This window comes from Megalops cyprinoides, chromosome 25, assembly GCF_013368585.1.
Source record: "Megalops cyprinoides isolate fMegCyp1 chromosome 25, fMegCyp1.pri, whole genome shotgun sequence".
Taxonomy (NCBI): Eukaryota; Metazoa; Chordata; class Actinopteri; order Elopiformes; family Megalopidae; genus Megalops; species Megalops cyprinoides.
In genome coordinates this window covers 19617777-19631958 of record NC_050607.1, presented here as the reverse complement: position 1 = coordinate 19631958, position 14182 = coordinate 19617777, and the positions used below count along the sequence as shown (strand labels likewise).

At 44.9% G+C, this 14182-nt stretch overlaps 1 protein-coding gene across 2 annotated transcripts in view; it reads right to left on the bottom strand.

Annotated features, from left to right (window-relative positions):
• Positions 1 to 14182, bottom strand: part of LOC118771892 (protein MON2 homolog) — a 58249-nt gene that overhangs the window by 23205 nt on the left and 20862 nt on the right. For both annotated transcript variants that reach the window (XM_036520037.1, XM_036520038.1), the window contains exons 4-12: positions 12835 to 12966; positions 11079 to 11208; positions 10095 to 10192; positions 9403 to 9528; positions 7054 to 7248; positions 5958 to 6082; positions 4978 to 5117; positions 3596 to 3749; positions 325 to 509 (exon numbers count right to left, since the gene is read on the bottom strand). In XM_036520037.1, coding sequence (XP_036375930.1) covers positions 325 to 509; positions 3596 to 3749; positions 4978 to 5117; positions 5958 to 6082; positions 7054 to 7248; positions 9403 to 9528; positions 10095 to 10192; positions 11079 to 11208; positions 12835 to 12966 — 1285 coding nt within the window. The remainder of the gene's footprint in view (positions 1 to 324; positions 510 to 3595; positions 3750 to 4977; positions 5118 to 5957; positions 6083 to 7053; positions 7249 to 9402; positions 9529 to 10094; positions 10193 to 11078; positions 11209 to 12834; positions 12967 to 14182) is intronic.

Below are 14182 nucleotides of genomic sequence, written 5' to 3'. Positions count from 1 at the left end.
CATGTTCAACGGTTCAGAATGACGGAGGCTTGAATACAGAGAAAACTGCAATTTGTCAGATGGCCACCAGAGGGCAGTGAAGGACTTCCTGCTACCTGGGAACCACATGACTGACTGCGTAATGAACCTTAAGAGAAGTTACTCTCTGCTTTGGCTGAATTGATATGACTTTTTTTCTCTATGCAAATGTTATAAGTGAGAAAAAAAAACAATGGCTAGAGTCCAGGTTCTTCTACAGATGAGGATTTTTAATGTTGGTTTTTCAGTTAAAGTGAATGCAGACCAGTGGTGTCCACGTGGGACTCAAAGAGCAGCATCACTGACCAGGTTCCTGATCCTGATGGTCCTCTGCTGCCCCCTGGGCAGCAGCCAGCTCCTCCTCCTTGCTCAGCTCCCTCTCGATCATGGAGGTGATGCCCCTGACCAGGTCGAGCAGGGCGCTGAAGGCCACCGACAGGGCGTAGCCCTCAGGGATGGAGGGTGGCTCCACCTTGTCCAGCATCTCCAGGCTGAAGAGACAAGGCAGCGTGGTTAGCACGGCTCCGGGCAAGGCGAGGTTTGCGTCCCTACTCAACAGCCGGTCCTCATCCCCAACAGTTGGGACTGCAGCAGGGATATTTACGTATCTATCAACTCAGCAACTGACCGTCCCGTCCTGATGGGGTCTCTCCTCTCAGACACGATCCCTGTCTGTACTGGTCCCTCAGAGGTGGAATGAACTCCCCATGGTGCTCACTGGGCATCTTCTGACACAGACTAATGACCCACCTCTTCAGACTGCATCTCTGTTCTACCTCAATCCCTGCTGCCTAAAAACAGTATGGTACACTTTATTGATCCCCATGGGGAAATTCAACTTCTGCATTTGACCCATCCGAAGCAGTGGGCAGCCGCTTTGGGGACCAACTCCAGTTCTTCTGTCAGTGCCTTGGTCAAGGGCACCAACAGGAGTATTAACCCTAACATGCATGTCTTTTAAATGGTGGGAGGAAACCGGAGTGCCCTCAGAAACCCACGCAAGCACGGGGAGAACATGCAAACTCCACACAGAAAGGACCTCGGACAGCCGGGATTTGAGCCCAGGACCTTCTTGCTGTGAGGCAACAGTGCTAACCACTGAGCCACTGTGCTGCCTAACACCTGCCACTTGTAGTACTTCACATTTATTTTACGTGTAGTATTGCAATGTGTTTTGGATTCTGTGATCTAGTGACTGATGTATGGTAGTGCATTTAGCTCCCCTTGTCTAGTCAGATTGCACAAGTTAACTTGTGGTAGGGCTTGAATGGTGTTATGCTCACACTCACTGGTCTGGGAGTGTTGTTAGCCTGGTCTGACACTGTTGCTCATTCAATTTGAATGGCTGCACTTAGGTTCTAATGTGCTGGAAGTTGCTCTGAATAACAACGTCTCCTAAATTAAGGTAATGTAATATAATTTATCAGATAAAGAATAATAAGGATGAGACTTCAATCATCAGCCTAACTGAAGCCGTTCTTTCAGTTTCATAGTACTCACTTCATAATATTTCACCTACTGGTACTGTTCAGTACTGGCGCCAACAATCCCAAATGATCCACCATACTGCAGTATGTAAAAAGAAGTGATTCAGTGACGAGAAAGATGTGCCTATCTGTCTATTGCTAACCTAAGACCTGTCTATGTGCTATGTACAACACGTGTTACCTTACATGGTTTGTTGTGTTTTCATTAGCGTTATTAAGCTTCTCACAGTTTTTAGTTAGCATTTGCTATATTTTTTAGATTTAAATCGCTGTTTCCTCAAAGCTAAAATTAGGTAGAATTTCTCCAAACTAGTGTTCTAATCGCACCGGTTTTAGCATACGCGCTAAATGGCTAATCACACCGGTGTGACCGTACGCGCGAAAGGGTAAGTGGCACCGAAATTTGCGCTGCGATTCGGTTCAGTCGATACCAGACGTATAGGAACCGGTGCCATATTGGCACCAGGTTTCAGTACCCGACCCTAGTCTACACTGCATCTGCAGTCTGTGGATCAAACTCCCCTGGTTTAAGACTCAGTGCATCATGCAATCGCACTGTATTCTGCCGACATGGATCTCATTTTGACATCGTACAGATTCACACTCAAAGGTCTGAGAATCATACATTTTTCCATTATATTACCTATGCTCTTAGGCAGGGAGGCTCACACAGCTTGAATTCAGGTTTAGCACCTTGTCCAAAGATACAACAGGTTCTTCACTATTCTAATGTGTTCTTGCCTGTACAACGTGTTTGTTGGAAGATAAAATGCCAACTTTTATCATTGTTTATCAAGTGTCACAAAAATCAAGGCGAGGTGCCAGATTCAGAGCCCCACCCATACTGGCAGAAGGCACACCCACACTGGCAAAATCCCACCCACACCATCAGAAGACCCACCCACACAGGCAGCAGTCAATAAGAGAACGTTCTCCTGACACAAGGTCGTGCCCTCATGCAAACACAACCAGATGTGTCCTGATACATGCTGTTCTTCAGGTTCCAGAAGTCATGTGAGGCCATGCGAAAACTGAGACCCAATCAAAGGCGTCCAACGAAACCAAACCCGACGTGTTTTCACGGGCTGCTTTCACAGCTGGAATAACATGAGCGAGTTTTCTGAGGGAGCTTTGCCGTAAACTAGCTCTGTGTGTGAACAGCAATGACTTGCTCAACCCCCTTTTTTCAAATGCCGAACAGTCACCTGCCTGCAGGAAAGAAAATTCCATCTTCTAAGTCTAGAAACAAACGTGAACACATTAACAGCTGAACCTCTGTTTAATCTGGACAGCATTTTTTAATTCAGCAAAAAAGAACTCACTGACCACACTGAGCAGCATGACCGTGTGTGCATGAGGATAACTCACAGACACCGGTATAACAGGCCCTGAGGGGCCATTATCTAAACCCCGTACTCTATGAGCTGTAGGATGACTTCTGTCTCCCCTACCCTAGGGTGTCCTTCTCTTCTGTAAAATGTGTAGTAATGGTGCATGGCCATGGTTTAAATGGGGAAGACTGGAGCTAGGTCATTCCCTTATTTTTTAAAATGTGTATTAAAGCAGCTAGACCATTCTCCTGTTATTTGAAATGTGGAAAATGAAGCCTGGTTGGTTTCCTGCTCTGTTAGAAGCAGAGATAGGCCATCGTGGTATTTCAAATGTGCCATAAAGTTTCTGGGCCGTTCTTGTGGAAAATGTGTAAAAATGCAGCTAGGCCACTCACATTTTCTATTAAATGCATTATAATGGAGCTCAGATTGTGAGATGCTTAGCTTCTGGGAAGTGATAAGAGAGCCCAGGCTCTGAGGTAATCATCCTCTGTGATGTAATAATGGAGCTCAGGCTGTAAGGTGATCAGGCTCTGTGATGTAATAATGAAGCTCAGCCTGCTAAGCTATCAGTTTCTGTGATGTAATAATGAAGATCAGGCTGTAAGGTGATCAGGTTCTGTAGTGTAAAAATGGAGCTCAGACTGTGAGGTCACCAGGCCCTGTGATGTAATAATGCAGTTCATTGAGCTGATCAGACCCTGATGCAATAACGGGGCTAAGACTGTGAGGTGACACAGCTGGCTTTGTGATACTTACTAGGTGGCCTTGGCACTGCCCTGAACGCTGACGGTCATGAGGGGGATCCAGGTGCCGCGGTACTCGAAGGCCGCCTGTGTGGTCAGTCCCCCGCTTGCCCCCGCCGCTCCGGGGCCACTCTGACCCGCAGCCTGTCCGCCAGTCCCAGATCCGCCTGAAAAAGGAACCCGTCACTCCCTGACACTGCCTGGACAAAACCTCAAGCCAAAACGCCGGTGACACCAGAACAAAATCTGAGAACCACTTTTCAAGCTCAAAATGCTCACTTCACCAAAACACACCCCTCTGTGTTATACAGGTCCAGCAAAAGCTGCGTTATATCTCTGAACTTTGGTGCGGCAGTGTTGCATAGTGGTAAGGAGAAGGCCTTATAACTGAAAGGCTGCGGGTTCGATCCCCATCTAGGGCACAGCTGCTGTACCCTTGGACAAGGTACTTTACCCGGAGTTGCCTCAGTAAATATCCAGCTGTATAAATGAATAATGTGCAAAACTGAAATCTTTGTAAGTGGCTCTGGGTAAGAGTGTCTGGTAATGACAATAATGGAATGAACTCATGAATATTCCTGAGCTCAAAGGCCCGGAACACTTTTTAACTTCAGTACATGACTGGCAGGTACAAAACTCCCGCAGGCTTTGATAGCGATTACAATCAGATCGAGACAAGTGACTCTTGGCTTGTCTGCTAATGCATATTCATAAGCACTTACTTACAATGACTCTCTTACACTGGGACAGAAACTTCAGTGTAAAACTCAGCCTTCTGAGCTGCTGTGTACACAGTATGTCCAGCCAAAAACTTTCCCTTCATTTTCAAATACTAACATCAAGTTCAAAAACAATTTCAAAAGTCAAAAGTTTGGACACACTTTTCTTTCTTTATTTGTACTATTTTCCACATTTGAGAATAATAGTAAAGACATCAAAACTATGAAAAAACACAAAGGGAATTATGCAGTGACCAAAAAACTGTATTTGTATAATATACAAAGCAAAACTATTTAAAGAAACTATTGAAGACTCTGAAATATTTTAGAGTCTTCAAAATAGCCAAAAAAATTGGAAAGAAATTCATACATAGTCATTCTCTTCACTATTTATACTCATTTAAGAAACAAATTTCAAGCATTTAAAGATAGGTCTTTAGATAAAAATGTCTCTGAATGCATGTTGCCCATTATCTTATTCAGGTGTGTCCAAACTTTTTACTGGTACTGTACATAATGGCCACCTGAACGCATACTGCTGATACATTTTCAGAAACAGCCCGATGTGCCTTTTAACTCCTGTTTTAAGAGACACCTGCTGTAATGTGCTCAGGTGTGATAACGTGGAGGTGTGCGTCCCTTATCTTCCCCCCCCAGGTGAGGACGGAGGCCTGACCTGCAGGTGTGCTGGCCGCCGCTGGGTTCCCCGCGCTGGGCGTGATGAATAGGCACTGGATAAAGGAGCCCAGGGCGTTGACGATGTCCCGGAACACCTTGGTGGAGTGCTGCTTCATGTCGTACGACTGGCAGAACGACCTGAGGTTCAGAGGGGAAGTTAGGGTCACTATAAACTGTCATGGGGCAGCAGTGTAGCATAGTGGTTAAGGAGCAGGACTTGTAACCAAAAGGTTGCCGGTTCAATTCCCACTGGGGCACTGCTGCTCTAACCTTGATCAAGGTACTTAACCCACATTTGCCTCAGTAAATACCCAGCTGTATAAATGGATAACATTGTAAAAAAACTGTAACCAATGTAATTCGCTCTGGATAAAAGCGTCTGCTACCTTAAATCTATCCCTGATTCTAAAGGACTAGCACAAACCACAAACTATGCTGACAACACATTACAGCTTACAGTAAAGTTTAGACTAAAACTGCTTATAGAAAGACCAATGCTTTGTGAGACATTTTCTCAATGTAACTGTGACGTTATAGCAATGTGATAAATTTGTGTCAATATCAAAAACTGTAGAAATGCTGTTTTAGCTGAGCTGGTATTTGGGCATAAATATATACATTACATACAGTATCATAATCTGTGGGTGAATTAGCCTTGTTGAAGTAAATTCCGTTGTGCTGTTGGCAGGTTCCCTCTAAAACATCCCCAGGTTTACATACAGCTTGATAGCTGCATACAGAGAAGGCCAGAGAGACAGTGGAGGAACTCTGGGTTAACACTCTGTTCCATAAAGGGTTATATTAGTGTGTAGTGTAGGGCCTTGAAGTGGGTGAGGGTTATGTTAGTGTGTAGTGTAGAACTGTGGAGTGGGTGAGGGTTACTTTAGTGTGGTCACCATGTGGTTGTGTAAACGGTCACGGTCACAGGCACAGTCGCAGTCGCAGTCGCAGTCGCAGTCGCAGTCGCGCTCTCCTTACCGCAGCAGGTGGGGCTGCACACACAGCCTGTGGATGGACTCCACTGCTACCGCCCGCAGCCACTGCGGCTTCTCCCCGTCCAGGAACTTCACCAGCAGCGACAGGAAGATCTCACACTCCGTCACCTGAGACACACACACAGACACACAGGCACATGCACACATACACACACACACACACACACACACACACACCCACATGCACACATAGACATAGACACACACACACATACACACACACACACGCACACACGCGCGCACACGCGCGCACAGACACATACACAAACAGAGACACACAGGCATGCACACACACACAGTTTACACATACACACACACCACAATGTACTATTACTTACAGCTCAGCAGTGCTCCAGTCCACTCTACACTGCTGACAGGTATTGAATGTATTATGCAATCATTTATTCCAGTGTCACTAGAGCTAATGCTCTTAGTCACTTATGAGTCCCATAAGAAAGAATGTGGCCAAACTAAGTGGTATTAAAAAGCTCTTCAGAAGAGCCGTGTGCTTTGGTAGCTGTGTATACACATCAATCACAGCCAACGCCATTAGTCTTCAGCCTCGGTTCTGACTGCTGATTGATCCAGGAATGAGAGACGAGCTCTAAATCAAACACTGTATCTTAGGATGTGACCAGATATGAGAGCAGGAACTTCACAGTGACAAATGGTGGCTGTGTGGGCAGAGGCAGATAGTGTGTGTGTGTGTGTGTGTGTGTGTGTGTGTGTGTGTGTGTGTGTGTGTGTGCGCGTGTGTGTGTGCATACAGAGCTGTGTGCGTGAGCACAGTCCAACTGTGTGGGCAGAGCTAGATAGCGTGTGTGGGTGGAGCTGGGCACTCTGTGTGTGTGGGTGTGTGTGTGTGGAGCTGTAGTGTGTGAGGGCAGAGTCAGATAGTGTGTATGGGTGGAGCTGGGCACTCTGTATGTGTGTGTGTGTGTGTGTGTGAGTGTGTGTGAGTGAGAGTGTGCGTGTGTGTGAGTGTGTGTGTGTGTGTGTGTGTACGTGTACGTATGTGTGCGTGTGTGTGAGCATGTGTGCGTGTGAGTGCGTGCGTGTGTGTATGTGTGTGCTCTCACCAGCAGGCTGTAAAAGTGCTTGATGAGCACGGACACCACCCTGAGCAGCCGCATGCAGATGGGGAAGTAAGGCTTCTCCACGGGGGCGGGGGACGCCGCCGCCGCGCTCCCCTGCCGAAACTTGATGTTGGGGGAGAAGAGCTTGATGACCAGCGGGCACACACGCTCCTTCAGCAGGAAGCTGAACTCTTGGTGCTGCAGAGAAAAAACAGATCAGAGAGCATGGCCGTAACCAGGGTTTGAAAAATAGTGAGGTCCGGGGGGGGGGTGGGTGTTTAGGTTTTGTCAATATCGTTGTCTGGGGCGGGGGGGGGAGTTAGGTTTTGTCAAAATTACACATATAAACATTACATACATAGAAGGAGACCTGTTTCTATTTACAAGAAACAATTTTTATTGAATAATAAATCATAAGAACATTATAGAGCATAAGAGCATCAAACTACATAGGTCTATAGTATGAAGCATGATAATTAAGCTTATTTCTATTTGTAAGTCATTTGTAACCTTAGCTAGCTATAAAAATAAAAGTGCTTGAGAGTAACACCATTACAAGCTAACGTCATTATACACTTATATTCATTTCCAAATTTGGCTTTGAAATGTTTTGCAGGCCTACAATTATTGATACCGTCGCCTACATAAGCTGTTTTTTAATCAGTGGCGTTGTGTGAAGTGTTAGCTAGCCTACTAATATGAAAGAAATAGCCTAGCCTTCATCATGGCCGGAGTACTGATGATGAAGCTGATGATGCAAGGGGCTGCGCTCGCACCCTCTCTCACAACTCTCACACACAGCAGACACTAAATAACGTTTATAATAAAGTATAAATAAAGTCTATAAGACAATTATAAACTGAATTAAGCATGCACTCGTCTTGGAGAAGTTCTCAACCTCTGATTTTTTTATCCAGCTTAGCTTCAAATTTTATTTTTAGCTCTAAAGAAATTACTGAGGTCCGGACCCCAGTGACCTCATAGCTGGTTATGGGCATGTCAGAGAGGTTTTTAAACAAATCAAGGCTGAATTCAATCGCAAACAAGCAAAACGAATATGTTTAACACATATTCAAAAAACATATTCTGCAATATATGCTTCCATTCTAAGTTATATATTTCACAGAGTGCTCTGGTATATTGTAGGTAAAAAAAAAAGTTGAGTCTGAAGTTCCCATTGGATATCATAGTTTTCTGGATAACATCTTTATAGAATATTGTGTATATCAATGTATGTTGAAAGATGTTATAGATGTTGTGTATATTGATGTTTGATTAATTTTTGTACAGTAATATGCATTGAATGTATGTCTCGATTAATGTTGTCTACATAATGTAAATTTTCTTGCAAAAAATCTTGTAAAGATTATTAAAAAAAAAAAAGAAAGGAAACAGAGGGCCGGGGGGAGGGGTGTGCAATCAGGACGAGAGAGAGAGGACGCACACAACCATAACAAACCCAGCAAAGCATTAAATTGCATTCTGGGGCTGTGGGGATTTTTGAATGCTTAACAAGAAAGATCGGAACACACAGAGCTATAATGGTTGATCCTTGGGCGCAGTCTGTGTAAAGATGAGGGCCCAGAGCACAGAGCATGTTTGCTCTGGAGGCTAAGTAAGTAAACAGGGAAACAAACACAGGCTAAACCGCTATGACTATACAGTACTGGGCAAAAGTTTGGACATACCTGATTAAGATGGGAAATATGCATTAGATATATTTAGATCTAAAGACTTGTGCTTAAATGCTTCAGTTTTGTTCCTTAGACAAGTAAATGGTGAAGTTGTTGCCTATGCACGAATTTCTTTCCAAAAAATGTATTTTTAACAAATATTTTCTGACTACTTTGAGGAAAATATAAAATATAAGATAGTTTTGATTTTTTTCTAACGCCTTTTGGTCACTGCATAATTTGATTTCTGCTGTTTCATAGTTTTCATGTCTTCACTATTACTCTAGAACAGGGGTGTCCAAACCTCTCTTGGAGGGCCACTTGTCCTGCGTGTTTTAGATCGCTCCCTGCTCCAACACAGCTGATTCAAATGATTCGTTATGAACTCGTGAAGCTGCTGAATAACCAACTGATCATTTGAATCAGCTGTGTTGGAGCAGGGAGAGATCTAAAACATGCAGGACAAGTGGCCCTCCAGGAGAGGTTTGGACACCCCTGTTCTAGAATGTTTAAAATGGTAAAAATAAAAAATATATGTATATTCATTTATGTCACATGATGAGCTCAGCTGAAAAGGCCGAGCAATGTTCCAGGAGATGAATTTCTGTTAGCGCAAAGAGCAAACTGTGTCATAGACAGCACCTGGCACACAGGGAGACAGAGACAGAGCTGGAGATACCTGCAGGAACACTCCGGGGAAATCGTTTAAGACCGACTCCAGGAGCTCCAGCCCAAATGTGCGCGTCATCTCCGTCATGCCCACCAGCCAGTAGGGGGCGTCGGCGTTCACCAGCTGACACAGGTCCTGGGGACGAGCGGGGGGCAGGAGCAAACTATCAGAACAGGCTTTCATGGATTTAGACAGATGCTTTTACAGGACAGCGTGTCCAAAAGGACACCAGGAAACAGGCACTGTGGCATGACCAGCTGGTGAAGCCAATAAGAGACCTCCAGCGCAGGAAGTGGAGTGAACTTCCACGGTCCATTTGATCTACTGAGTCCCCCACTATCTTCAAGAAACATCTGAAGATACATCTCTTCCACGCTCACCTGAACACCTGAAACACTACCACCTAAAGCACTTTCTCATGTCTAACCTTGTTTTCCTTAAAAAAAATAATTCTATGGTTTCATGCACTTGTATCTCTGCTAGCTAGCTTGTACCTTGCCTGGTCAACTATTGACACTTGGTCATGCAGTGCGTCTAATATTGTTGACTCCTAACATAGCTTTTTGCTTGTGTTGTAGTCTACCTCACTTGTAAGTCACTTTGGATAAAAGCATCTGCCAAATGAATAAATGTAAATGAATGTAATGTTTGTGTGAATGCAGGAAATCAGAGGATAACTGCAGAGTTCACACAGGGCGTACCTGGAACAGCATGTAAGCATCCTTAGCACTGGGTCTCAGTGTGCTGATGGATCTTCGGTTGCTGTTCCCCTGGACAGGAGGAGGCTGCTCCACTATACCTACAGGGAGGAGTCACACCTGGGTTAGAGAGGTGTCACGTGACCTGGCTCAGCCAATGATGTTTTGGGGGGGTGGAGCCTTGACACTCAAGCCTGCTCACTGCCTGCCTCTTAGTGGCCCATTCTTCTCCATCACATCTCAGGAAGGGTGGAGACAGAGTCGTGCAAGTCTAGAGTTACACACTGACACCCGCATGAAAAGAAAACAAATGGGCCATAGACAGGATCGAAAGGAGAGATAAAATGGACAGGGAAAATTGCTACGCTCTGCAACCACGGAGCAACTGACTGTCCTATCCCGACGGGGTCTCTCTTCTCAAACATAATCTGTCTATACTGGTCTTTCAGTGGTGGAATGAACTCCCTATGGAGGCTACAATAGCAGAATCACTGGCGATCTTCCAACACAGACTTTGGATTCTGTGATCTAGTGACTGAGGTATCATAGCTTACTTGGCATCTGTTGCCTAGTCAGGTTGCACAAGTTAACTTGTGGTAGGGCTTGAATAGTATTATGCTCACACTCACTGGTCTGGGAGTGTTGTTAGCCTGGTCTGACACTGTTGCTCATTCAGCTTGAATAGATGCACTTATGTTCTATTGTGCTGGAAGTTGCTCTGGATAAGAGCATACCTGCTGAATGCACATAATGTAATGTAATGTGAAAAACAGCAGAACAGATGAAGCAGGAGAAGCTGGATGATGCACTGTTCTTAGTAACAGGTTTTTGATTAAAGTCATGGGATAAGCAGCCCCGGATTTAATAACTAAACTTCATTACTCTGAGGTTAAAGAATATGAAGAATAAGAAAAACCCTCTGCTGTAGGCAGATCCAGGACGATTGCTGACGTGATTAAGTTTTTTTGTGAAGGAGGGACCTCTGACCTTTGAACCGCTCGTCCTCGGCGACCATCCTCTCGAAGACCACGGTGACGACCTGCCGCACGGTGGCGGCGGCGGTGTTGTTGGTGATGTTGTCCTTGGTGAAGTGCAGGCGGAAGCACAGGACAATGGCCTGAGGAAACAGCCAGTGTGTTACTGGCTCTAACCAGCACCAGGCTGAGAGCACATACAACACTATGTGTGTATGCAATGACACAGGCAGGTGTGTGAATGAGTCTGCAGCCATTTTCTCGGGAGGGTGTGTGTGTGTGTGTGTGTGTGTGTGTGTGTATGTGTGTGTGTGTGTGTGTGTGTGTGCTTGCACATTGTTTCAGGAGGATATATGTGTATGCGTGAGAGCGTGCATGTAGTGTAAAGATGGTTAACAATAACGCAGTTAAGGAAACAGGAGGCATTATGAAGTAATGGCATGGCATTGAGTGCTATTCAAAATGGTAAAATAACAGGCTGATCATTTTGAGAAGTGTGTATGATCATTCTGTGACAGCACCTCGTCCATAAGTGAGTGTGTTTGTCTGTATGTGTGTGTATGTGGTTATCCATCTCTGTACCTTAGACAGCACCTCATCCATAAGTGAGTGCGTTAGTGTGTAAGTGTGTGTAAGTGTGGATATGTGGTAATGTGTCTCTGTACCTTAGACAGCACCTCGTCCATAAGTGAGTGTGTTTGTGTGTAAGTGTGTGTATGTGTGTGTATGTGGTAATGTGTCTCTGTACCTTAGACAGCACCTCGTCCATAAGTGAGTGCATTAGTGTGTAAGTGTGTGTAAGTGTGTGTAAGTGTGTGTGTGGTAACGCGTCTCTGTACCTTGGACAGCACCTCGTCCATAAGTGAGTGCGTTAGTGTGTGTAAGTGTGTGTATGTGGTTATCCATCTCTGTACCTTAGACAGCACCTCATCCATAAGTGAGTGTGTTTGTGTGTAAGTGGTAATGTGTCTCTGTACCTTAGACAGCACCTCGTCCATAAGTGAGTGCATTAGTGTGTAAGTGTGTGTAAGTGTGTGTATGTGGTAATGCGTCTCTGTACCTTGGACAGTACCTCGTCCATAAGTGAGTGCATTAGTGTGTAAGTGTGTGTAAGTGTGTGTATGTGGTAACGCGTCTCTGTACCTTGGACAGCACCTCGTCCATAAGTGAGTGCGTTAGTGTGTGTAAGTGTGTGTATGTGGTTATCCATCTCTGTACCTTAGACAGCACCTCATCCATAAGTGAGTGCGTTAGTGTGTAAGTGTGTGTAAATGTGGATATGTGGTAATGTGTCTCTGTACCTTGGACAGCACCTCGTCCATAAGTGAGTGTGTTTGTGTGTAAGTGTGTGTATGTGGTAATGCGTCTCTGTACCTTGGACAGCACCTCGTCCATAAGTGAGTGCATTAGTGTGTAAGTGTGTGTAAGTGTGGATATGTGGTAATGCGTCTCTGTACCTTGGACAGTACCTCGTCCATAAGTGAGTGTGTTTGTGTGTAAGTGTGTGTAAGTGTGTGTATGTGGTAATGCGTCTCTGTACCTTAGACAGCACCTCGTCCGTAAGTGAGTGTGTTTGTGTGTAAGTGTGTGTATGTGGCAACGTGTCTCTGTACCTTGGACAGCACCTCGTCCATAAGTTAGTGTGTTTGTGTGTAAGTGTGTGTATGTGGTAACGTGTCTCTGTACCTTGGACAGCACCTCGTCCATAAGTGAGTGTGTTTGTGTGTAAGTGTGTGTAAGTGTGTGTATGTGGTAACGCGTCTCTGTACCTTGGACAGCACCTCGTCGTGCACCACTGTGTTGGTGGTGAGCAGCACCAGCACCGTCTGCAGCAGCTTCAGCTCCTCCAGCCCGTTCTCCATCAGCTGCCACAGCATGGCGATGATGTTCCCTGCAGCGGCCTGCATACAGCACAGAGTGAGATACACACATGTACACACATACACACACATACAGTTACACAAACACACACACACAAATACACACAACACTCGGATACACATACACACTCACACACACAGATACACATGCAAACAGATACACACATGTACACACATATACAGCGGGGAAAATAAGTATTGAAGGCATCAACATTTTTCTCAGTAAATATATTTCTGATGGGGCTATTGACATGAAATTTTCACACATAAGTAATCCACACATACAAAGAAATCAAAACAAATAAGTCCATAAATTATGTGTAATAAAGTGAAATGACACAGGGAAAAAGTATTGAACACGCTTGCTGAAATTTATTTAATAATTAGTAGAAAAGCCTTTGTTGGTAATGACAGCTTCAAGACGCCTCCTGTATGGAGAAACCAGTCGCATGCATTGCTCAGGTGTGATTTTGGCCCATTCTTCCACACACACTGTCTTCAAATCTTGAAGGTTCCGGGGGCCTCTTCTATGAACTCTGATCTTCAGTTCTTTCCATAGATTTTCAATTGGATTCAAGTCAGGTGATTGACTGGGCCATTCGAGCAGCTTTATTTTCTTTTTCTGAAACCAATTGAGAGTTTCCTTGGCTGTGTGTTTGGGATCATTGTCTTGCTGAAATGTCCACCCTCGTTTCATCTTCAGCGTCCTGGTAGATGGCAGCAGATTCTTATCAAGAATGTCTCGGTACATTTCTCCATTCATCCTTCCTTCAATTATATGAAGTCTGCCAGTACCCTATGCTGAAAAACAGGCCCACACCATGATGTTCCCACCTCCAAACGTCACTGTTGGTATGGCGTCTTTACGGTGATGTGCAGTGCCATTTCTCCTCCAAACATGGTGTGTGCTATGACATCCAAAGAGTTCAATTTTGGTCTCATCTGACCAGACTATATTCTCTCAGTATTTCATAGGCTTGTCCAAATGTTGTGCAGCAAACTTTAAACAAGCTTCAATGTGCTTTTTCTTCAGCAATGGAGTCTTGCGCGGTGAGCGTGCATAGAAGCCCTGGCAGTTGAGTGCATTACTTATTGTTTTCTTTGAAACAACTGTACATGCTAATTCCAGGTCTTTCTGAAGCTCTCCGCGAGTGGTCCTTGGCTCTTGGACAACTCTTCTGATTATTCTTTTGACTCCTCTGTCAGAAATCTTGCAAGGAGCACCTGGTCGTGGCCG